The sequence below is a fragment of the Mytilus trossulus genome, chromosome 2 (genome assembly GCF_036588685.1).
Source record: "Mytilus trossulus isolate FHL-02 chromosome 2, PNRI_Mtr1.1.1.hap1, whole genome shotgun sequence".
NCBI classification, from domain to species: domain Eukaryota; kingdom Metazoa; phylum Mollusca; class Bivalvia; order Mytilida; family Mytilidae; genus Mytilus; species Mytilus trossulus.
In genome coordinates this window covers 19,872,896-19,898,893 of record NC_086374.1, presented here as the reverse complement: position 1 = coordinate 19,898,893, position 25,998 = coordinate 19,872,896, and the positions used below count along the sequence as shown (strand labels likewise).

Below are 25,998 nucleotides of genomic sequence, written 5' to 3'. Positions count from 1 at the left end.
TTTCGTTTCGTCTTTTTCTACTTTGACCTAATTTGGTTTGACGATTTTGAGTTCTTACATTTCATCAATTTATTTTAATGATGCAATCTTATTGGATGTTCTATACACGGGGTTATTCCATCCCTAACTTTATTTTAGATCTAAACACACTGATAGCAATCTAAGTCTTAAACTTATCTAAGATTGTAGATTTTGTCAAATTGTTCTTCTTTGTTTAACAATGGAAGTCAAGTCAATATAATACTTCCATGGTTTAACAATATATTGTAAATACGCTGTAAACCCTCATGCCTTGATAATATTTTACCATAGTCCAGCTTTCGAGTGAATGGTGGGTTGTAAATTTTATAATTGTTTCATAAAATTGCAGCAATTATAGACCGCTTTTCTATTAAAAAACATTTTCCCCGTACAATTGAATGTAATTGTTCTAGATATGAAACGCGTATCTGTGCGCAGTGTGACGACGTAAGCATGATGGAATTTACGTCTAGGTTTCTTCCTCATGAATAAAAAAAACGATGAAAATTCACCTTTACTTATATTTTCAATTAAAGTATTCGTATTTTTTTTAATCTAGTTTTTAATAACAAGAACTTATACTTTTTATCACATGTTTATTGTATCAACTTCTGACTATCTTATAAATTTATTTTCAGAAAAAAAACAATATTAGGTTGTATTGACTAATAATACTTCTAATTAACTAGCTATTAGCATGATCTTGTTTATAATGGGTAGAAGAATTTCAAAACATTCAATTTCTGATATCAAACCTCGGTAAAAAATCCACTGGATTTAGTAACAGATATCAACTTTAGTAATTGACAACTAGGAGAACAAAATGATTTAACCTTTTAAGGGGAATTTATAAAGATAATAATAATGACTTTGTAAATATTTGTCGTAAAGCTAATTCATATGTTTACTCAATCTTTTACTTTAGTGCACAACAATTGACAACACAGCTTTGATTCAGTAAGAATTAAGAGCATGTCGCAACATAAAGGCCCAAAACACTAAAAATAAAGTTCAACTGTTGGATCCAGAACAATCAAAATAACTTGAGTTGCAAATCAGACGAATCACTAGATACTTGATAGCTGTAAAATGAGCATATATCCTGTAATAAACAAAATGAGCATATATCCTGTAATAAACTGGTATTATTCTAAGTTTTTGTGCCAGATTGCTCAGAATTTTCAGCTGTTAAAAATTAAAAAAAAAATGTATGTGAAGTGCTTAGCTTTAACAACAATAACTTTCTGTCCAAGCTATCAAAGCTCCCTAAAAGATAAATTGTAAGCATCAATGTAATACGTTAAGCTTAACTGCCAATGGAAATTAAATGTCTACAATACCTTTATGTCGTAAAATGTTTTCTTACACTTGTAAACAGACAGTTATATAATGTTTGTATTTTCCGTGTTGTTATATTTATACGTCTCACGCTATGTTTCAAGTGGCAAATTATTCATCTTTTTAAAGAAACCGAAATAAGTCATTTGCAGTCTGGCCTTGACTTCCCTTACAGGAAATCCCAATAGATTGTAACGTATATGACTTTTTGAAAAGTTTTTGCCTCAAATATAATACTGAATCTGAACATTTATATAACGAGAGTTTGGAATATTTGCTTCATTAATAACGTCCATTATATCATAGAGTCATACTGGGGTTAAACATGATTAAAATATAAATCCATACGATTTAACGAAATTCTAGATATTTTTTTGTACTTATTATTAGATGCATATGTACATCATGTATGTGCAACCTCTAATTGATAACAGCATGTGCTAGTAACCGTTCTCCAGAGGTTTTCGCATTTATGTACAGTTCTTCAGACAGTAGTAAGATCAGATCAACAGTTCCCCAAATGGTAACAAATCAGATCAACTGTTCTCCAAAGGAAAGCATAATTAGATTTAAAAATTCTTCGGCGGCTGGTTAAACTATGCCAAATTAACAGTTCTGTAACGGGTATTTAACCTATACCAACAGTTCTCCAAATGTGGTGAAACTTTACCAACAGTTCTCCTGCGGGAGATTAAATTACACCAACATTTCTCTAGGGGATTGCTAAATTATATCAACAGTTCTCCAGAGGGCGGTTTACCACCATACCAACAGTTGTCTAGAGGATGGTTAAATAATACGAACAGTTCTCCAGAGGGTGGTTAGCTTACTTAATATAATTCTCTATGTGGTAAACATTTGTCCTAAGCGGTCTTTATTAAGATCAATAAATCTCCGAAGAGTTGTTAAAATACCAGTAGACCAACAGCTGTCTAAAGGTTAGTGTACAAGTATGTTCTAATTCTGTGGAGGTCTGTTAGTCCAATAGTTCCCCAGAGTTAACAGTTCTCCAGGGGGTGTTTAAAAGTTATGAAATGATTTCTTGAGGATTGCTAACAAGTAAATTTGATCAAAACTTCTCTCGATGAAAGCTAGCTTAGATCACCATTTCTGCAGGGTTTAGATAAATTATTTCAACATTTTTCTAGAGCATAGTTAAATAAGTTCAGCAGTTCTCCAGAATATGGTTATCATAGATTAACGGTAATATTTAACATAGCATATCACACAAGTGAAAGCAAACATAAAGAAGTTAACAGTAGTATTGACACTACGTCTACATATATTATAATAAACATTAGTACTTCCGAAAATATTTTGTTAAAACGTATCTTCAAAGGCGGAACGAATAATATAAAATTGCGCAGCTGATGCAATAAAAATTGGCACCGTTTAATAAAGATATCGCTACCACTGATCGATTTCTCTGCTGGAGTGCTGGTGGACAGAGACACAAGCCATGTAGCCAGTACTTCGGTATATTTGTGAACATAAGGATATTGTTCTTTTAGAATTGACTGTTTTCGAAAAAAAATAAAATAAGGAATATCTCTCTGATGTACACAGTATAGCTCTGAATCTTCAACGTCTGTAATAGGTTGTTAACTTTCAAATATTTGAGCCATAGTATGGGATGCGCATCTTGTGCATGCGATTGGTATCATTAATGTTATTGGAGAGCGCAACGGTGAAAGTATTGTACAGAATGACAATTTCATTAGATATCGTAATGTTCAAAGGTCAGTGTTCATTTCTATTCAAAAAGCATTTAGTGTTTATTTAAATTTTTTATAGGCTATTACCTTTATAAGTTTATTAGTTTTTAAAGCTATCATTTTAAAATCTATTATTAGAAATTGTGTAATATTACATCCTGGGTAGGATAAAGTTTACAAGATATTTGGATAGATTACATACTAAAATTTAAATTAGAATGCCTAAGCAGGTAATATTTCTAAATCTGTGGCAATAAAACCAGTAATTGATGTTTATACCTTGAGGTATTGACCGGACACCGTCTTGTTTATTTGTTTATGTGTAGTAAACCGATTTTTTAAAAGTTTATTTTTAATGTCATATGTACGTTAAAAAGTATACTAACAGTAAACGCAAAAGCGACTTTCAACATCAAAGCAACCAATAATAGTTTTACTCAATTAGATGTTGTTCCTGGTTTTTTTTAATTATTCATGGTATCACCCAATACCAAATTGAAAATCTTATAATAAAAGTAACTTGGTCAAAGGCTTCTTTTTTCCAATTGTGAAGGTGTCAAACACATTTTAATATCGCATTATAGAAAAGTCTCGCACATATCTGAAAAAGGTGGGGAGTGAATATATCGTGCGCAGATTTTTTTTCTTTCTTAAAACACGTCAGATTAAAGCAGACGTATTTAACATAGGCTAGACAGCAGATAACTATGCAGTTGACCCAAAATAAATAAAATCAGTCAGTAAATACATGAAAAGTCCCCATAAGTAACCTTCAACTCTGTGATCGATCTAGATGACCATCCTTCTAAGTCTGTTAACGTAGATCTCAATATTAGACAATTTGATGGACCACTAAGTCGAAGGTTATCTTTTAAAACTCGTTGTTTTTTCATTGGATGTTACCGGTTTTTAGGGGTAGGGATGGGTTGTTTTAAAAATCATTTGTGTTTTGCATGATATCTTTCATTCAACTTGGTAACTTATCAAAGTTTTATTTTTTTACTATGAACTTCAAATTGTATATGTGTTGATTTATCATAACACGATTTGCGTATGTTTTACTATAGTCTTCTTTTTTATCTGAAAATATTTTTTCATAAATTTTTTAAATGATTCTGCCTATGTCATGTGTCTTTTGGTGTTATTTCGTAAACTCTTAAATTAGACTTAATGACCTGTGTTACTGTGCATATTATACTAAGTAAATGTACACCTGTTTAATAAACTGACTTTATCAGTAATGCTTATCACGCATAAAGTAGTGTTTTCTAGCTAAATTTTATTTTCAAAAAAATAAATTTAACACTTTTGACCGAAATGTAAGGAGATGAAATTCCCCTTTGCCTGTGGGAGATTGGCTTTCAGCTTTAAGAAAACCGGGTTGACATCGCTAATAAATACAAATTCGTGAGGGGTTTCACGAAACACATTTTCTCTCCTGCAATTGCTGCTGTCAGTGTAAAAGTGTATATTGACTTAAAAAGCGAGTCAATTCATCAGCAAAATACAAGTTAAAAAACCAAGAGTGCACTCGCTAATGTCTCGCCTGTTTTACTGACTATTTGAATGTCTGTTGAAAGTCCTCAAGATAAATAACAGTCAGGTAATACACCAGAAATAGTTGTACTGAACAGTCAGGTAATACACCAGAAACAATTGTACTGAACAGCCAGGTAATACACCAGAAATAATTGTAATGAAAAGCCAGGCAATATATTAGAAATAAAGCTGGTCTTCATTATATTTGATTTAAACTTTTACCAGCAACTACTTTATCAATTTATATAGTATAACACTTGATATTTAGGATTTAGAGGAAAGACTGGTCGGCTTCTGAATAAGAATGATTTGTCTGGGTACATATATATAGGAAGATGTGGTGTGAGTGCCAATGAGACAACTCTCCATCCAAGTAACAATTTAAAAAGAAAACCATTATAGGTAAAAGTACGGCCTTCAACACGGAGCCTTGGCTCACACCGAACAACAAGCTATAAAGGGCCCCAAAACAGTCTGATTACAATCAAACCCATAACCTGCTATCGTTTATTCATATATTAGAAAACGGGAGCGCTGAAAGGTTGATTTTAATCTGACTGTCCCACGTGACATATCAGAAAAGGGGAGAGCTGAAATGTTTGATTTTAATCAGACTGGTCACGATAGATGTGATATGTCATCCTGTGGACTTTTACATTGTGAAAAAGCACGTTTGGAAAATATCAATCCGAATAAACGTGCTGGTTTAACCTATCTCAATATATTCTCGTTCTGATATATGATGTACTATTTGCCACTGGATACTGAAAACAAACCAATCTATCGTGATCCTCAAACTGGTCCTCAAATTGCATGGGATATACCTACCCGCACTGTTTGTTGACAATTGACATATAACGAGGTGCAACTGGTTGTGATGAGGTGCTTTTCCAGTACCCGAATTAGTTTATTTATTGAAAGTATACATTTCTAGTATTATTTTTTTGTAAAGAAAAATAGACAAAATATAACAACTGACATAAACTCTGTAAACAAAAGTATAATACATACCATTCACATTCGGTATAATTTCAACGCACAAAATGGTAAGAAGTGTGGTTTAGACGAACGTCGTTTTGGGCAAATCGATGTTCTTGTATCCCTTTCTGTTCTAAATGTATACACACATAAACAGCACCAAGAGTTTTATAGAATTGATCGAAAAATGAGGATTTCTCTGTACCTAAAAATTAAAAGAAAAGTAATATATAGAAACACGGTGCAAGTTATTAATAAAAACATAGTAAGTCACCAGACTATGAGTGGATTTTGTGACAGTCACTACCATCACAAGAGTGGATCATGAGATTGTTACAAGTCAATGCATCTTATGTGTGTGTGTTAATATAATGATCCTTCTGTATGGAAAGCGCATGCCATACATGCATTTCCCGGACGCACGAGGGCATCACTTGTATGTCAGTTCCTCTGGTCCCGGACGCACGAGGACATCACTCGTTTGTCAGTGCCTCTTCTCCCGGACGCCGCGTGACGAGGACATCACTCGTATGTCAGTTCCTCTTCTCCCGGACACCGCGTGACGAGGACATCACTCGTATGTCAGTTCCTCTGGTATAGTTATATATAATATTTACTTACTGTACATATAAGTCCCTATCAGTCTCAGCCGTGGAGAAAATCAGCATCACTGGCCGCCCAAGCCTTTTCAATTGTCCGAATCTTTTTTGGAAAGTACCAAACAGCCAACCCCCATATTTTTTTTTTATAAGAAAGACATATATATTTTTCACATTTATTAACCTATCCTTATAATAAGGTTTTACGGATAGATCGATCAACATATGGTGTTTCTTTTAAGCGAACTTTTCTACTGTAAAGCATTACCTTTAAATAGAACTATAATTATCAATGGAGACTTTCCCACTAACTGCTTTCTTATTCATAAAAGTATAACATATTGATTGTATAAGAATTGCAATCTTGACTTTTTAAAACGAAAATTTCAAAAAAGTTGTGTAGCTTGAAATGTTAAGTTGTCTATATTACTAGTAGGTTGGTTTATTGGTGTATTTCAGAAATATACAATCAGAACCAGACAATGCAAACACCATCATTTATAGAGCCCAGTCTCCGTCTCCGTTTTCTTGTATATGTATAACAACAGTGCACATGCTGAAATGTCTCGCCTTCTTTACTAATCATTGATATTATGTTTATAGTCCTAAATATAAAGCTTTATTACAACTGTCACATAAAGCTAAACATTAACCAAGAAACTACCGGTAAACATTGACCAATTGACCATGAAAATGAGGTGAAGGTCAAATGAACTATTCCAAGCAGGCATGTACAGCTAACAATTCTTTCATACAACAAATATAGTTGACTTATTGCCTTATAGTTGAAGAAAAACAGATCAAAACACAAAAATAGAACACTGAGCAATGATCCATGAAAATGAGGCCAAGGTCAAATAAAACCTGCACGACTGACATATAGATCATAAAATATTTCCAGACTCCAAATATGGTTGACCTATTGCATATGGTATTATAAAAATAGACCAAAACTCAAAAACTTAACTTTGACCACTGAACCATGAAAATGTGGTCAAGGTCAGATGACACCTGCCAGCTTTACATGTACACCTTACAATCATTCCATACACCAAATATAGTAGACCTATTGCATAGTGTAAGAAAAACAGACCAAAACACAAACATTTCACTATAACCACTGAACCATGAAAATGAGGTCAAGGTCAGATGACGCCAGCCAGTTGCACATGTGCACCTTACAGCCCTTTCATACACAGAATATAATAGACATATTGCTTATATTATTTTATATATGGACTTTACCAACAAAACTTAACCTTGTTCACTGATCCATGAAATGAGGTCGAGGTCAAGTGAAAACTGTCTGACGGGTAAGAGGATCTCGCAAGGTACGCACATTCCAAATATAGTAATCCTATTACTTATAATAAGAGATAATTTAACATTACAAAAAATCTTAACTTTTTTCAAGTAGCCACTGAGCCATGAAAATGAGGCCAAGGACATTGAACATGTGACTGACGGAAACTTCGTAACATAAGGCATCCATATACAAAGTATGAAGCATCCAGGTCTTCCACCTTCTAAAATATAAAGCTTTTAAAGAAGTTAGCTAACGACGCCGCCGCCGGATCACTATCCCTATGTCGAGCTTTCTGCTATTCATAATAGAGGATGCATATAAAATTGAGAATGGAAATGGGGAATGTGTCAAAGAGACAACAACCCGACCATAGAACAGACAACAGCAGATGGTCACCAACAGGTCTTCAATGCAGTGAGAAATTCCCGCACCTGGAGGCGTCCTTCAACTGGCCCTTAAATACAGGTTTGTATCAGATCAGGGTGAAGGTTTGGACCTATAAAAACGTTTAAACCCGCTGCATTTGTCCTAAGTTAGGAATCTGATATTAAGCTGTTGTCGTTTTTTGATGTGATTCATAAGTGTTTCTCGTTTCTACTAATCTTTTTACGCCTTTTAACTAGTTCTCTTACCAAATTTAAAGATGTTTCACGGCTGATATCGGGTATTTTCCTTATGTCGTAACTAAAATCCCGTTCCCCTTTTCACGATCATTTACCGGGTTTGTAATAACACACGATCTGCTTACCCTTCTGGAGCAGTTGTCATCACCCCAGCTTTTGTAGGGGAGCGTGTTGCTTAGTCTTTAGTGTTCTTTGTTATGTCTTGTGTATTATTATTATTTGTCTGTTTGTCTTTTTCTTTTCAGCCATGGCGTTGTTAGTTTATTTTCGATCTATGAGTTGCCCTACTTATAAAGAAGCAGTTATTGACTTTTGTAATAAAGCATACGGAAATAATGGAATTCATTAATTTTAAATGTAATTGAAACTTTTCGGCGCTTTACTCACGTCTCCACGTATCCATTTGCTAACAAACGTTTCCTTATTTAGAAAAATGGTCATCTGAAAAATCAGTTTGCAGAACTTCTCATTTTTGTGGTGAAAAGGTTTAATTTCCGAGATAAACTTCCTGGAACTGCGATAGGATGATTAAAGCGAATACTTTTCTCCTAGCCAACATATGTCTTATCTGCGAAAATTTACTTAAAGTAACTATTTCAAATAAATATAATATGAACAGCAAATTGTCTTTTCCGAGGGTCAAACTTGGATATTTCAGTTTCAAAAAGGAAAAAATAAAATAAAACTTTACGACAAAAGAAACGATATTTCGGTACTTTGTGTATTTGACTTTATGTTTATTGTTATTATGTGTTTCATGCCAATCAGATGTGTCATTTTCGACTGTTTTTTGTTTGTTACACGTATGTTCCAGGTCAGGAGAAGGTTGAACCCTGCCAATTCTTTTGTGTGCCTGGCTCAAGTCAGCAGCATGTGACCCAGTGGCTCGGGCGTTGGTTTCGAGCATATTGTTTTGTCATTAATCAGGCTGTTTCCCCAAAAAGTCCATTTCATTTTCGCAAAATTTCTCTCAAAACTATTTCTGCATAGTTATATTATACCGGTTACCGGTACATGATTAAGGTAATCAGAAAAAAATATGTTTCAGTCTAGTCAAGTTTTATGCCCCACATTTTTCGTTTTTGTGTCTTTGTCGGTCGAGTTTTGCAACTTGTTAGTGGTTTGTCATGTCGCGTGTCATGTTTAATGATTGTTTGATGATCACTTTTTAATATCGTTCAGTGTCAAATATTTGTTAAAATCTGTAATAATATGAAGTCTTATCCCATAAAATTACTGTTTTTTAAGTAATTTAGTAATTAAATCTATTTAGGGAATACAGATTTGTTTATTCGATTAAAGAAACTATTCTAAGCACATTCTATTTATCAAATATATAGAATATTGATTTAGTCTAAATGCGTCTTAAACAGACTTAATCAATATATATAAAGATTAACAACAAAGCTATTTTCAAAGTTGAAACTAGTGCGTTCTGGTATGCAGTTTATGAATGAAACAGGATTGTCGTATTCATTTAAAACAACAATGATAAGCTTGCAAGACAAGGTCATCATGTCTATACAAATGTGTAAAAGCTATATTTGAAGCTAATATTACAGAATTGCGAACAACGCGTCAATTGTAAACTTCAATCATGTAGAATAAGAGCCAATCATCTCTCTGCACTTTCAAGAAATGAAGCAACATTTCAGGAAAAGGAGTTCGGGATTTTTGTTATTTTCTTTTAATTACCTGTCAACTGTCACTATTTGCGGAGGTTTCCCCCATGGAGGCTCCCAATTGGAAATTTTAAAAGAGCAATTGTGTCCACAATTTAAAATAAAACAATTTTTTTTTTACAATGGGTTGGGATTGTATAAGTATGAAGAAGCAAATAAACTTTGAAGGCCCCTTTGAAGTTTTTTTGTAGGATTTTGAAAGCCATCTTGCACGTAAAACCCCCATGGGCATTTTGAAAAGTTGGCAGGTATGTAATTGGTCTGTTGCAAAACACATTTTCTAATTGTTTTTAACAAACCCTCCTTCTTCATACATCAATTCAATGTATTGCCACCCAGTCACTACTGCTATATTGTAAAATTGTTAATATGTTGTCTCTAAAAAAAAAATGCGACTGGCGTTTGAAAATTTGATTGATTATACTGCTTATAAGATTGTTCAATGATTCACCCACCACTATGCCACGATGACATTAGGGTTTACACTTGTCCATCTGTACAGGCCGACATTAGATTCCGTTCTCTAAAGTTTGCCTCAACTATATGTTATGGATCCTATACACTGTTTTATTTTCAATTTGGGTAGCATCACTTTCACGTTTTCTTTATAACTTTATTTTGTTACAGCCAATTGTCTCTGTTAACACCAAACACAGACCAAGTTGAGTTTGGGTGGCATCATAGTCCTATAACATATGACCTCGGGGGCATTATTTACTATTTCTGTTTACTGTTCTGATATTTTTTCTACTATCTACTAAACCACCCGAGCATTCAAAAAAATAAAAAATGTAAATACCAGTATAAAAAACGCTAGAAATTGAATAAGAATGCGAAGTCATATGTTATAGGACTAGGTGGAATCACTTTCGCCGCTCTGGAGTTATGCCCCTTTATAAAAGACGAAATTGTGAATTTGCTGTTTTGTGCACTGAAAACCTAATGCAAACTTTAAAGACAACATACAGAAACAAATAACATTTATTTTAAAGTAAAAGGAAACACAACATCAATAGTTTTGAATTAGTACATTATCTATTGCATATTTACAAGCAAGGGCATCTGTGTCCCATGGACACATTTCCCTCTTATTTCAAATATTTTTTCTTTGAATTTATTCCCTTTAGAACAAAATTACCATCCAAAATTTGTTTGTATAAAATAGAAAGGTAGTATGTATGCAGTTTTGCTGAGTTGGTAGTATATATGTACACTGCATCAATATACATTTCAGAAGCCTCCCAACTCTCTCTCTCTAGACTTACATATATTATATATCAGCCTATTTATAATCTATCAAAGGGTGAAATTTATACATCATTTTCGTTTGCAAGCTTTTCCTCTGAGCATCGTTCCATCATATGATATCTATGTATTATATGATAGTTTATAAATCAGCTGAAAATAAATATGTGTGTCAGATGAATCACACAACATCCGTCCATCTGTTACCTGCCTACAGGTAATATAAAACATGCTGTATAGGTATATCAAGGTTATATATACAGGATAAATATTTATATAAATTTTTAATTTGTAATGATTAAAATAATTAACTTATTTTTATTACATAAAATGATGCAAGATTATATTTCCCAGAATTAATACCTATTGTTAGGATGTCAGTTTTATTTTTCTATTCAGTCTACCTATCTGAATAATTAACTGATATTACATTACTTATTGGCTATTCTTCAAATTGCATATAGTCATCGTATAGTTAGCCTTGAAGTTTCCTATCTAAGGTTTTGTATATTAAATATTATGGCAGATCTTTCTTTATCCCAAATAATTCTCTTCACAACTTCTCTAGAGGTGATTCAGAGCTTGACATTTGGTATAGATATTTTGATATTTGTTTACTTTTGAAGACCAAGTTCAGATATTGATGTCTTTCAAATCTTATTGTGTTGGTGAGATGCTTTTCATAGGGATATATCCCTTCTTTTATTCACCATATGAAACATTTGACATGGGATGTAAGTATAAAGCAAATCAACATTTAATCAATATTGTTATCAAGCTGTCAATATTTATACAAATATTAAACTTGTAGCTGCAAACTGTTTTAATAAAATTTAGTTGTTTTAAAGTGTCTACCCTTTCATAAATAAACATGGTTGTGCCATGAAAAATAATGAATATAATGATTGTTTTGTCATTAGGCTATTGTTTTCTGTTTATATTTTCACTGTGAGCAAAGTGATAAGTAAAACTTGAGATTTGATTTTGTTCCTTAGATGCCTACAGAGTACAAAGATTAACATATGTACTTTTATGCCATTATAACATTTTTGTATGTAAAGGTAGAAAGGTGTATACTTATGTGTCAAAATATGCAGTAAATATTAGAAGATAGAAAGTAAGAGTATTAACATATGACCAGTTTATGTTGTATTATTTAGGAAGCAATTGTAGCAATGGTTGTCACTTATTTTTATCTCATTCACAATTTTTTCCTGATGTTATCATGAGACACTGTTTGCATGAAAGTTCAACCACACAATTACAAAATATAATCTTGTATACAAAGATCACCTTACAAAAGCATACATTTAACTAATTTAATCATAGAAAAACTGTGAAATTAACAGCTCCTCAAATTGTCCAAAAGTGTTTCTCCTTTAACCTTTAAAAAATGTATAATTTCCTATTTCAAATATTTAAGAAAATTGTTCTCTTGTGTCTTCTACAGATCGAACAAGGCAAAGTACAGATAAAGTTTTCTTTATGTTTGTTAAAGCTTGTCTCATGTGGCTTTTATAGAGAATGTGTTTACATTGGATTAAACAGACAAAACTGTCACCATTGTTGTACATAACTGTGGACTTTACAATTTGACTCCTCTAAATAATGACATATTGACTGGCAATATAAAGTATATCACTATCAATATCTGGTTAAGTCACCAATTCATCAAAGAAATTTCACATAAATATATTTCACATAAGGATTTTTTTAATAGTCTTTTCAGATTGTCTTGGTAACTATTTCTATAACTTGACAAGTGTTGAAAGTTTGATGCATTTCAATGGACAATCCATGAATATTGTCAATTTTATCCTTATACTTCAACTATATTTATTCACAATATTTTGCAACATAAGGCGATTAAAAATTGATATATTGAATTGGCATCTGTCTAGTGATAAAACCTCTTGATAAAAAACAACTTTTGGTTATCTAAAATAAACGGTAATATTATATAGTGGGACACATGTCAATCATGAATGATAGAGCAACTTATCAACACAAATAAAACAGACAAGTTGAATTATACTTTCTTTAAGACATGTGATCAGAATTGATTTTTTTTGCAACTTTTTTGTGAAGTTTAAATGAAATCCATTTGACAGTTTGAATTTATTCTTGCACATTTCATAGACAGACTGATATGAAGAATAAATATCCCAAATCAAACAACTTTGTTTGAATATTAAGCAGGCGAGATGAATATTTCTACAGCTTTACATTAAATTTGTCTTTCATTTGTTATTATACAATATTACATCACCTATATTCAACATCATGAGATCAACCTATCCAGTAATAGTGAAATTCTTGGTTGATATATTTCAAGCTGGAACAAGTGCTGTGTCGATTTGTATGTTTGGCTGGACAGTCATTAGCCTGGTATAAGGTTAATATGAACATTTGTGAGAGATGTGCATGTTCAGTAAGGGAAACATTTGCAGAACACCTCTATCAAGGAAATAATATATTCGGCATGGAGTATATGTGTGGATGAGCAATGTCACTTGAGGCTGTCTTTGTACTGTCAAAGTTTGGTCAATGTTCTTACAGAGAAGAAGACCAGTAAACCTACAAAGTAACTTTGATCAGATATTTGTTGCATAAGAGCAATACTATTTAAAGGACATTTAGTACTGAGGACAGGTTGTTCAATAGTTGGCAAAGCAGACTATTCCACTCTGAGGACAGGTTGTTCCACCCCCGCAATGTCTGTTAGTGACATAATGTCACATCTTGCGGACAGACTGTACCAACCCCACAGTCTTGAAGTGGCAGACCATCCCATTTTAGGCTGTTAGATTGTATCAAATTTGTAGATATATAGAGCCAGTGTGTATATTTTAGTTTGTTAAAAGATATATATTTATAGAATTTGGTATTGCTGTATTATTTATAGTCATCTTGAATCCAATTATTTACTGGAACAATTGTTTAAGATATAATTGGCTTACTGGTTACACTTTTCAAAACTTTTTTTCAATTCCTAAAATAACTTATAAAGTAAAACAATATAAAATCATCCTCATTCAAAATATGTGACATACAATTCATTTCAAGCTATAAAAATGAAAAAAAATGTCATGTTATCTGATCGTATTTTATTTTATAACAAACTTTTCAATTCAATTCTACTTCATATTCAAATTTATAACCAGTAACATTTTTCTAATGTCATTAAATAATTGCTGTCTCCATAACAAAATGTATTACTATATTAAAGCACCTTTAGAAACACCAGTCTATGGTATTAATATGAATTGAAGATAACAACTTGTACAACTCTGATAGGCTGTACATTCACTGGAAAATTAAGAACCATTATTCATTGTTATTAAATCTCAAACATCAGTGATGTTTTTCTATGTAAGTGATGTGTCTCAGATTTTGAGTTAGTAAGTTCCACATGGCAAATTGAAACTTATAAATATCTTCTGGACAAATATGTAAACCTAAAATGTATTCTATTATCAACTTGACTGTTGGTTTACTTTTAAATTTTGACTGTCCTTTTTCATCTTTGGATTGTCTTGTTTTTCTCCCTGAGATTTTTGAAAGTCATTCTTCCTTTTCTTTTCTCTTTTCTTGAAGTTATCTCCCCCTGGACCACTTCTCCCATATGAATATTTTTTAGCTGGTTTGTCAGTATTCTGTTCGTCAGATTTCCAAAATGCATTGTAGGAACCAGGTGCTTGATACCTGTGAAAACAAGGTCAAAATAATAATTATGTATATGACTTCATTATTAATAAACCCATTATCAAACGAAGTAAACAGTGTTTTTTCGTTTGAGTTTTGTTATATTGCCTGCAACACATACTTTTATAGAGTAATCATTTTATTCCTACGTGATTGTTACAGCTATATAAAATACAAATAAACATGGCACTAATGTTAAAGAATGCATAATCAAACAATTCCTTTTTTTTTTGTATCATATATCATAATTTACTTTTATAAAATTTGTAAACAGACTATTTTATGAAAATAAGGAGACATGTTATTTTTATCATTGAGACAGCTATCTACCAAATACAAAGAACAAAAATAAATACAACTACTTGTTTCATAACAGAAATTAATAAATAGTCTGTATAAAAAGATGATATATTTGCAACTTATAACAAGAGTGCACACACTGAAATGTCTCGCCTTCTTTACTAATCATTGATATTATGTTGATAGATCTAAATATAGAGCTTTATTACAACTGTCACATAAACTCAACATTAAGAAAAGAAAACGAAACATTGATCAATGAACCATGAAAATGAGGTCAAGGTCAGTTGACCCATGCTAGACAAACATGTACAGCTAACAATTTTCAATACAACAAATATAGTTGACTTATTGCTTATAAATTAAGAAAAACAGACCAAAACACAAACACTTAACACCTAGCAATGGACCGTGAAAATGAGGTCAAGGTCAAATAAAACCTGCGTAACAAACATATAGATCATAAAATATTTCCATACACCAAATATAGTTGACTAATGCATAAAGTATAAGAAAAACAGACCAAAACACAAAAACTTAACTATAATCACTGAACCATGAAAATGTACACCTTACAGTCCTTCCATACATCGAATATACTAGACCTGTTGCTTATAGTATCTGAGATATGGACTTGACCACCAAAACTTAAACTTGTTCACTGATCCATGAAATGAGGTCGAGGTCAAGTGAAAACTGTCTGACGGGCATGAGAACCTTGCAAGGTATGCACATACCAAATATAGTTATCCCATTACTTATAATAAGAGAGAATTTAACATTACAAAAAATCTTAACTTTTTTTCAAGTAGTCACTGAACCATGAAAATGAGGTCAAGGACATTGGACATGTGACTGACGGAAAGTTCGTAACATGAGGCATCTATATACAAAGTATGAAGCATCCAGGTCTTCTACCTTCTAAAATATAAAGCTTTTAAGAAGTTAGCTAATTCCGCTGCCGCCGCCAGATCACTATCCCTATGTCGAGCTTTCTGCAACAAGAGTTGCAGGCTCGACAAAAATCATATCAAGAATTAGGACAATATTTCACTAGGAAAACAGTTAACTGTAATTTTATTAAAAACAAATTGTGTACAGCAACCGTAACAAACTAAAACAATAGTCAAATTGATTAAAATTCTTATATGATCTGAAAATATAAAATAGTTTTAGAAATAGCACTTATCAGCCTAATATCTGCATAGAAGTATGACAAGAATGAAGTAGAAAAACACTAGGAAAATAAGAATGGCCTAGACACTTATTTCATAGTCATATTTCAAAGAAGATAAAAAAGATGTAGTTGAATGAATTTGGTAAGAATCTATTAATATACTAACCCAAGTTCGGTGGAATCCAATGGTTCTTTAGATAACAGTATGCTAATAGCTGGTATATCTCTATTTACTTTTAATCTAAAATACAGACAAAATGTATGAGGTCAAAACATAATAAAGCATGAAAACAAGATTCATATATCATAAAATGTGGTCTTCTAAGTGATACTCGCAATTGAGAGCAAAATGTTTGTAAATCCAAAACTGAATATAAATGTTGAAGAGCTGATCAATGTCTGTATAATGTTGCTCATGGCATTTGTAACAGTAGAAGGGAGACAACTCTTAATCCATTGTATATCTGGGCATGGTGAGCTAAGACAATTTTTTCAACTTTTAGAAGGAAACATTTTACTCCATGTATATTATCATTTATATACTTAAACTTTCAAGTGAATCATTTAACTCTGAGTCTTAGTGTATTCTGAAATGAATTAGTGAGGAAATGTCCAGATGCAGTATACAAATTATAATTTCCTAGAGAGTGCTGATAATTCACTTGGAGATATCTCTTTTAATTCACTAGATATGTGATAGCTGTTTTTATTGCTATTTTACAAAATTTCCCTTTGAACTTACTGACTCATAATTTCCTTTCTCAGCACAGTCATGTTTTGTGAATAATTATTGCTAGAAACTAAGCATATGCTGTTGTCAATGTAAATATCATAGGCAAAATAGTGATAAACAGATTATAATTGGTTATCTCAACTTGATTGCTTTTCTCACTTTTGCCATACCAAATAAAAAAAAAGTGTGAAAATTGATCTTTTTGAGATCACCATTCATAATCTATAACTAATTGCCTCCAGTCAACAGAAACCCAACTGATTCGCTCAACATCAGTCAGAGTAATGAATGACATTGCCTGTGCCAAGTTTATGTTATCCATTTTGAAATTTATCTAGTGGTTAGGAGAAAAAAGTATAAAATAAGTAATGAAATTGAGAAATCTCAAAAACCTTTTTATAAGTGCTTAGTTTTCAAGATTTTTGCATGGAAATAATTTAATGTTTCTACCTTTCAAGTCCTTCTATTTTAGGTTCCCAGTATTCTTCAATCCTGAAAATATCAAGGTGGTTTAACAAAAAACAGATATGTATAAATTGCATTAAAAGTACAAAAACATCTTTATCAATACATGTATACAAAAACAGATGGAAGTTTCTTAATCAATTTCTAAAAAATTCTTGTGAAATTTTCTTTCCATATAAAATACTAAACATTATAATATTCATTCATTGAAGTCATCTGTGATGAAGATATTTTATAATAAACTGTTATCACAGAGATATGTCTCGCCTTTTTGTAATTTTGATTATGCAAATGCTGAAATGAAAATAGCAATACTTTAACATCTTACACAAGTTATGCAAATATTCAAAGACAATTTACCATGACTGAGTTACTTGGCTAAACAATCTCCATGTAAATGAGATGTGCCAATACTAATACAACTGCATACCAAACACCATTGACTTATTATACGTCGTTCCCAAACCTAAATACAAACATTAACTTGTAAACTATGTAAAAGTTTCAAAGTCTATGAACCATGAAGAGTGGCTAGGGCTATGTAATACATGTCATCTAAGATAAGTTTCAAAGTCATTCGACCGTGACTGAGGGGCGAGGCCAAATATTCTCCATGGAAAGGAGATATGAGATGCTTATACAATGTACAACTGAATACCAATTAACATTGGCCTACTACTTATGGTTCCTTTTGAACTGACATAAAAATTTCAAAGTCAAAAGACCATGATTAAGGGGGCAGAGTCAAATTATCGCCATGGAAATAAGATATGCCAATGCTTATACATTACAACTGCATACCAAATATCATTGACCTTCCACTTGTGGTTCCCTATAAACTGACCTAATCACAAACTAATACATGTTTTAAATAAGCAAAAGTTTTGAAGTCAATAGACCATGACTGAGGGGGCAGGGCCAAATAATCTTCATAGAAATGAGATATGCCAATGCTTATACATCTGAATATCAATTAACATTGGCCTACTACTAATGGTTCCTCTTGAACTGACCTAAAAATTTCAAAGTCAATAGACCATGAATAAGGGGGTAGAGTCAAATAATCTCCATGGAAATGAGATATATATATATATATGCCAATGCTTATACAACTGCATACCAAATATGATTGACCTACCACTTGTGGTTCACCACAAACTAGACCTAATCACAAACTAATACATTGTTGAGCCTGTTGTCAACATCGATGCCGAAAACAGCATACCTATGTCTTGCTTTTTGACCCAATCAAGGCGAGGCAATAAAAGTAACATATTTGGTTAGCTTTGGTTATTATTTTTAAGTTTGACCATTTATCCGGAATTACTTTTTCATAGTAATCAATGGCATTGTTTTCAGTTTGTTTTAAGTTATGCCAGGTTATTTAAATCCAGGTGATATATCTAAAACATTTGCATTTGTATTTTAAAAAAATATACCTACTGTGAAATTCATGAAAATAAATACAATGTGAATAAAGTACATATATACAGTTTATATGTGTATACAAACCTTCTGTAGTAAACCTTTGAAATCTGATGTAGCCCCTAAATAAAAGAAATAAACGACAGTCAACAAGGATATCATAATGTATTCTTCAAAATGTTGCATTGATTGATCAATTAGAAAAGATAACAATTACATGTATAAGATAATATCTGATATTGTAAAACAGTTCATTTCAATAAAAATACTGTATTTTTTAAATAATAAAACAAGAATGTGTCCCCAGTACATGGATGCCTCATCCGCACTATCATTTTCTATGTTCAATGGACAGTGAAAATGGGGGAAAATCTCTAATTTAGCATTAAAATTAGAAAGATCATATCATAGGGAACATGTGTACTAAGTTTCAAGTTGATTGGACTTCAACTTCATCAAAAACTACCTCGACCAAAAACTTTTACCTAAAGCGGGACTGATGAACAAACTTATTTTTATGGATACTGTCTCTGACATTGAAACTTGCACATCTTTACATTCATGCTTAATCTTAAACACAATTTATTCTGAGTCTCTGACCTTTGTTTTTCTTTTCATAATTTCTGCACAAGATATAGCTTTGTTCATAGCATTCCCAGATCCATTCCAAGTCATCTGTTTTATTGTTGGTTCCTTCAAAAGAGCAAAACCAAACTTCCTTGAATAAATCAATACCAATACATATATATATATTTTAGACTAGTAGTACCAAAAACAGCACAATTTGTAGGGTCCATTGTACATGTAAACTATTTGACTGGCTGCTTGAAGGATTTTAAATTTGCAATTCTTGATAACACAACCAGTGACACAATTATTCTTTTTGTTTTGAATGCAAGACCCAAAATTTCAACAGGATTTCTTTGTCATATAATATACTAGACAAAATGAATCATCTAATGAAGGCTTGGTTAGGCCAAAATAAATAAATATTGTGTTTCCTATTTCACCCTGAAAAAGTTTAGGTAGGGTCGGTAGGTAAAACATTTTATTTTAATATAAACCTTATTGGTTTTTATAATGTGTGCATCTATTTTTTTGTTAAACTTTTAAAAACATCTACACCATTTTGTTCATTAAAACTAAGTTAACTAACTGATCATAGAGTACCTTAAATCACCTGTATTTTGATATAATTTTGATATAAATGTAAATAGATTAACGCAAACCTTCATTTTTTTCATAGCGAATCCCATGAGATTACGTATTTTACTTCCTGCATTAACTTTCATTTCAATACCAGTTTCATTCAGAACAAAGATAGGAGGTGCTTCCACCACCCTGACTTCTCCTTTATCATACTGTTCCATTTTACATCCCTGAAACATATATAAATAAAGTGCAAAGGTTTTTCATAAACAATCTTTAAAATTGCCTTTGTGGGTCTTGTTTTATTTTCAGTTCATTTATACATGTATGTTCTGGAGTTTTATTATGACGTCTATTTTTATTCAACTACTACACTTTTTGTTTAGGATCCAGTTAAAGCCGGCCTCCTAATACCGATTTTTCTTACAGATCTGTGTTATAGACCCATGGTGACCTTTGGTAGTTTCCTCCTCATGGTTGGGTTGTTGTCTCTATGACACATTCCCCATTTTCATTCTCAATTTTATTTGGGGTTTATTTTAACTGTATTTGTTTTGGATGAAAATGCATGCCAATATGCAGATAACCTAAATAACTGAATGTAGATTAGAAAGGCATCCCAATACCCATCAAATCAACATTCTTGAAATTTGAAACAATTGCCTATCAATTGACTAACTGTGTTAACATTTTCACAGAAAAACTGCATGAAAGTACCGCCATTTTTACAAAAAGAGTGCACACACTGAAATGTCCCGCCTTCTTTACTTTACCATGATTGAATTCATTTTGAAAGGTTTTACAATGTACAGTACTACAAGTTTCAAATTAACTATACATTATCAATGATCTATGGAAATGAGGGTCAGATGAACCCTGCTCGACAGACATGAGCACACTACAATCAACTAACTACACCAATTAAAGTTACCAATTGGCTTATAGTATCTGAGAAACAGACCTAATTATGAATATTGATAACTGCCTAATGGACCATAAAAATGAGATCACTGTCAATGTTAAACCAATCCAGACAACATGTACACCATGCAATTATCCCATACACCAAATGTAGTTGACCTATTACTTATAGCATCAGTCAAATAAACAGACAAGAAACAAAAACTTAATACTGACCAATGAAGCAGGAAATGGTCAGATGAAAATTGCAAGACAGACACATAAGGTCAAGTATTACAGTCAGAGCTATGACGTTTACATGTATATAAACAAGTTAGAATCTTCTAAGAATAGTGAGTCAGACTATGCTTTTATAGAAAAATTTGCATACAAGTGATAAAGTATAAATATATCTATGACTATGGTCCTCACAGGTAAAGATGATTTGCTGCTCCCACAAACATGTTAAATCCCTCCCTCAGTCATATGACAATCACGATTATGAACTTACGGAACATTAATTATTTCTTTACTACCCTACATAATGACATTGATGAAATGTGACAATCTTTTCCCATGAAAGACATGATTACCTGAAATGACCTACATGTATTTTACTAACAAAAAGTTAGTTTATATTGGGACTTCCCCATCACAGCAGAAAAATCAATAAAAAAAAAAATTCCAATCTCGTTTGTATGAAACTTTGAGTCCAAGATTACTAGACAACATACAGGTTCCGGAAAGATTTTGAAGTTGTAATACAAAATATCTGACGCCACAATAGAAGAGTAATATGGTTTGTTGTATGACATGTATAAATATGATTCTAGGGTCAGCCGGGAATAGCGATAGATGTATAGTTTTAGCTATTATAATCGGTAATTCCCATGGCCCCATCTTGTCTGGCAAAACAGTCGTAGGAAATTACAGTAATCTCCGACTCCCAAGGCCCCAGCTTGTCTGGTAAAACAACCATTGCAGAGTACATAAATCCGTTCAAGTTGTTTATTTTAGTTTCTCTATTTCTATGGAAATTTATCCCTTTTCGAACCCATTGTATAAAAAAATTTAATCAACGTGTGGTTGCTGGTGATCTCAGAAGATCATTGGATGAATTTAAGGGTCATGACCTTTTTGGCTGACTGGATGAACCAAAATATGATAACAGGTGTTAATGAAATTGACAACTTCGTGCAATGTGAAAGGCACTCGAAGGGGATTTTCAGTAAACAAAAAAAGAAAATGTCTTTTTAATCATTAGAGAAACAGATTCTTACATAGTTACTCGTGGATTATCAGATTTATCCAATCTCGATAGTTAAATTATAAATTTTAAAGTACTCGCAGAGGCGGCTCGAACTTTAAAATTGATAATTTAAGGTTCATGTGGACCCTATGGCTAAAATGGCCGTATTTTCACCTCAAAATTTACTCTGAGTACAGACAAACCTGTGCAACTGGAAAAGTTTTAAGGCATAGCATGCCCTAGATAAATAGAATTCAAATGCATTGTATGATTTAGAAAATTCATAACTTTAACTGGATTTTGCCGTACACTTTTTTTCGTCTCTGCAGAAGATGATAAAATTAACAAACAGTTGAGTTTACCTTGATATGGTCCACTCAAGTACACAGTTTAAATAACCAATTATTGTCAGGTATCTATTGTCCAGCTAATGTCCATGTCATTTAAAACTGCTCACTTTAATTTTAACCTGAGGGGAAGTTCTCAAACCTGTTTCCCAACTTTGTTTATTTTGTCACCTTCTGGAGGAATGAAAAAAAGTGCACGGCAAAATCTGGGTAAGTTTTTATTTTTCTAAAACATAAAACATATTTTAAATTCATTTATCTAGGGCATGCTATGTCTGAATTTTTTTTACAGATGCGCAGGTTTGTCTGTACTCAGAGTAAATTTTGAGGTGAAAATACGGCCATTTTAGCCATAGGGTCCACATGAACCTTAACTATCTCGATTGGATAAATCCGATAATCCACTGGTATCAATGTAAGAATCTATATTACTATGTCATTTTTGGGGTAGGTGAGTTATAACTGCTTGTTCATTTTTTTCTTTTTGTTGTTCACCTTTTAACTCTCCATAATCTTATATTTCATTTTTCAATCTTTCTTCATGCCAAATTATATTTTCGGTGTCAAAATATATCTTTAATAAATAGGGTGTATTTCACTATTTGGCAAACTTTTGAAAGAATTAGATGATATTCGGATTCCAATCCGTTCCACAAAAAAATTATAGCCTGAGTAAATCTTATAACCAGAAAACTACCATTATAGCATCAACGCGAAAGTACCATAATACAACTGTACCCAACTTGATAGTTACTCATTTTTAAACCTTAACTTAATAAGACTTTTAAATTATCCAGTTATCAAGTTATGGTCACTCTTTTAAATTATATAAATATAAGGAATCAATTTCTTCTTTTTTCTGGAGGGGAGTTTTTTCTTTGTGTGGATAAGTTTTTGCCCCTCACTATTATAACAAAAAATGTAATGAAAGGGATGCAAAAATAAATTTGTGTTTCATATTAGTGCAAAAAAAACACAGTTGGAACAAATCCCAAAATGAAACACCTTGGAATGCATCCTCAATAATTAAAGTATATATAGGAGTTAGTAACATGTATAAAACAAGAGGCTCTCAAGAGCCTGAATCGCTCACCTGAATTATTTTGGTTTAATCTCTCATCAATGATTATTTTGGCTTTTCAATTTATTTAAATGTTCTTTAAATCGTCCTATTCTCTTCAAAAGTAAAAAAAAAATCAATTTCTCCTATGTTCTATTTTAGCCATAGGAGCTATGTTTCTTGACATACAAGGAAATGAAATATAAAATTTATACTAGATACTCTGAAACTCATTTAGCCTAAGTTTGGCTGAAATTGATACAGCAGTTTCAAAGGAGAAGATTTTTTAAAGTAAGTCAACATGATGAACAAATTGTGAAAAAAGTTTTTAAAGGGCAATAACTCCTTAAGAGGTCAATTGACAATTTTGGTCAAATTGACTTATTTGTAGATCTTAATTTGCTGATCATTTTTGCTGTTTACAGTTTATCTTTATCTATAATAATATTCAAGATAATGACCAAAAACTGCAAAATTTCCTTAAAATTACCAATTAAGTGGCAGCAACCCAACAATGGTTTGTTTGATTCATCTGAAAATTTCAGGGCTGATAGATCTTGACCTAATGAACATTTTTACCCATGTCAGATTTGCTCTAAATGCTTTCGTTTTTGAGATATAAGCCAAAAACTGCATTTGACCCTATGTTCTATTTTAAGTAACTGCGGCCATGTTTTTTGACGGATCAAAAATCAAAGCGCACACTTTGTGCAGGATACTCTAAGGAACAATCATGCTAAGTTTCATCCAAATCCATTCAGTAGTTTCAGAGGAGAAGATTTTTTAAAGTTAGCAAATATGATGAACAAATTGTGAAAAATTGCCATTAAAGGACAATAACCCCTTAAGGGGTCAATTGACAATTTTGGTCATATTAACTTATTTGTAGATCTTACTTTGCTGATCATTTTTGCTGTTTACAGTTTATCTTTATCTATAATAATATTCAAGATAATGACCAAAAACTGCAAAATTTCCTTAAAATTACCAATTAAGTGGCAGCAACCCAACAATAGTTTGTTTGATTCATCTGAAAATTTCAGGGCTGATAGATCTTGACCTAATGAACATTTTTACCCCATGTCAGATTTGCTCTAAATGCTTCCGTTTTTGAGATATAAGCCAAAAACTGTATTTGACCCCTATGTTCTATTTTAAGTAACGGCGGCCATGTTTTTTGACGGATCAAAAATCGAAGCGCACACTTTGTGCAGGATACTCTAAGGAACAATCATGCTAAGTTTCATTCAAATCCATTCAGTAGTTTCAGAGGAGAAGATGTTTGAAAAATTGTTAACGACGACAGACGACGACGACGACGGACGCCAAGTGATAAGAAAAGCTCACATGGCCTTTTAGGCCAGGTGAGCTAAAAATTAAAAAAAGAGTCTATATATATATCTGTAATTTCCTTATGCACTTTCCCAGTGTGTTCATACAATCCAAATCAAAGTACTTGTAAGAACTGAAAGGTAAAGAATGCTTTAATTTATCAGAAGGAAGTAACATTTAACATTGCATTGTATGCATTGGTTGTAGTTGATTCAATTACAATTATGGACAGAGGAAGATAACTCCAATTTTGAAGTTTAAATTAATTGATATTTTTAGAATAGATATTTGATTTCCGGCACCTTGTATAAGTTGTGTACTTTTCTTGAAAAAAAACCCAATTGCGTACGTCAATATGTAAGATAATAATCAACCAGGTGCTCCGCAGGGCACAGCATTATACAACTCCAGGGTTGAACCCTGAACAGTTGGTGCAAATTTGGTCACAATATTCAAGCTTGATTCTGTCTAAATTTGTATTGTGATCCAATTTTTGACATAATATAGGTTTTTGTTACAAAATTAATGTTGACAAAGATCTAACAAATCTATTGCACAATACTGTGCTTTCCATTGCAGTATATTGAACCTTGTATACAATTTCAAAGAGATCTATACACTTAAACACATGATTGTTTGAAAACTAGAAACATGCTTCTTTTTGACCCCTAATTTCTAAACTTTGGCCCCATAACCCCTAAAGTCAATCCAAACCTTTTACTTGTAGTCTTAAACATTGTGGTATGATTTCAGAGCAATTCAAATACTTCTACACAAGTTATTATCCTGAAACTAGGCCCCTGTTTAAACTAAATTATTATCCGGAAACTAATGTGTCTTCGGACATTGATGACGCAGACGACGACATCATACCATTATACGATCCCAAAATGTTTTTGGGGTTGTATGAAAACAACAAAATTTCCTTAAAATTATCAATTTATGGGCAGCAGCCCAACAAAGGGTTCTTTTTAATTTATCTGAAAATTTCCAAGCAGATAGATCATGACCTGATAAACAATTTAACCCCACGTAAGATTTGCTCTAAATGCTTTGGTTTCAGAGATATACGCCAAAATCTATATTTTACCTTTATGTTCTATTTTTAGC

The 25,998-nt window shown here is 32.2% G+C and overlaps 2 protein-coding genes across 5 annotated transcripts in view; both read right to left on the bottom strand.

The window, feature by feature from the left end:
• LOC134706701 (bcl-2-like protein 1) overlaps positions 1-5,643 on the bottom strand; it is a 28,125-nt gene extending 22,482 nt beyond the window's left edge. Inside the window, exon 1 of one of the 2 annotated variants that reach the window (XM_063565877.1) lies at positions 5,625-5,643. The gene's annotated coding sequence lies outside the window, so the exon portion shown is untranslated. Of the gene's footprint in view, positions 1-1,361; positions 1,450-5,624 lie in introns of those variants that run through there. The other variant, XM_063565876.1, reaches the window with a different exon arrangement.
• Positions 5,644-14,133: 8,490 nt separating this feature from the next.
• On the bottom strand, positions 14,134-23,130 carry LOC134706700 (ribonuclease P protein subunit p25-like protein). Of its 3 annotated transcripts, none has more exons than XM_063565875.1 (7): positions 23,108-23,130; positions 20,081-20,230; positions 19,452-19,544; positions 18,939-18,973; positions 17,412-17,453; positions 16,395-16,469; positions 14,134-14,751 (listed from the first exon to the last, which is right to left on the bottom strand). In XM_063565875.1, the coding sequence occupies exons 2-7, from the start codon at positions 20,219-20,221 to the stop codon at positions 14,523-14,525; spliced, it is 615 nt and encodes a 204-aa protein (XP_063421945.1). In that variant the 5' UTR covers positions 20,222-20,230; positions 23,108-23,130; the 3' UTR covers positions 14,134-14,522. The 3 variants fall into 3 exon arrangements, with proteins under 3 accessions (XP_063421945.1, XP_063421944.1, XP_063421942.1); XM_063565874.1 differs by having other exon boundaries at positions 22,992-23,125; XM_063565872.1 differs by lacking the exon at positions 23,108-23,130 and adding an exon at positions 21,832-21,920.
• Positions 23,131-25,998: the final 2,868 nt, after the last annotated feature.

Excerpts from the sequence above, each read along its gene's own strand:
- LOC134706700 (XM_063565872.1), bottom strand. The coding sequence starts at position 21,891 with ATGTACTCTGCAATGGTTGTTTTACCAGACAAGCTGGGGCCTTGGGAG. Across the intron at positions 19,545-20,080 it reads TCGCTATGAAAAAAATGAAG|GAACCAACAATAAAACAGAT; the intron begins GTTTGCGTTAAT and ends GCTCTTTTGAAG. Across the intron at positions 16,470-17,411 it reads AAAATAGAAGGACTTGAAAG|ATTAAAAGTAAATAGAGATA; the intron begins GTAGAAACATTA and ends TCTGTATTTTAG.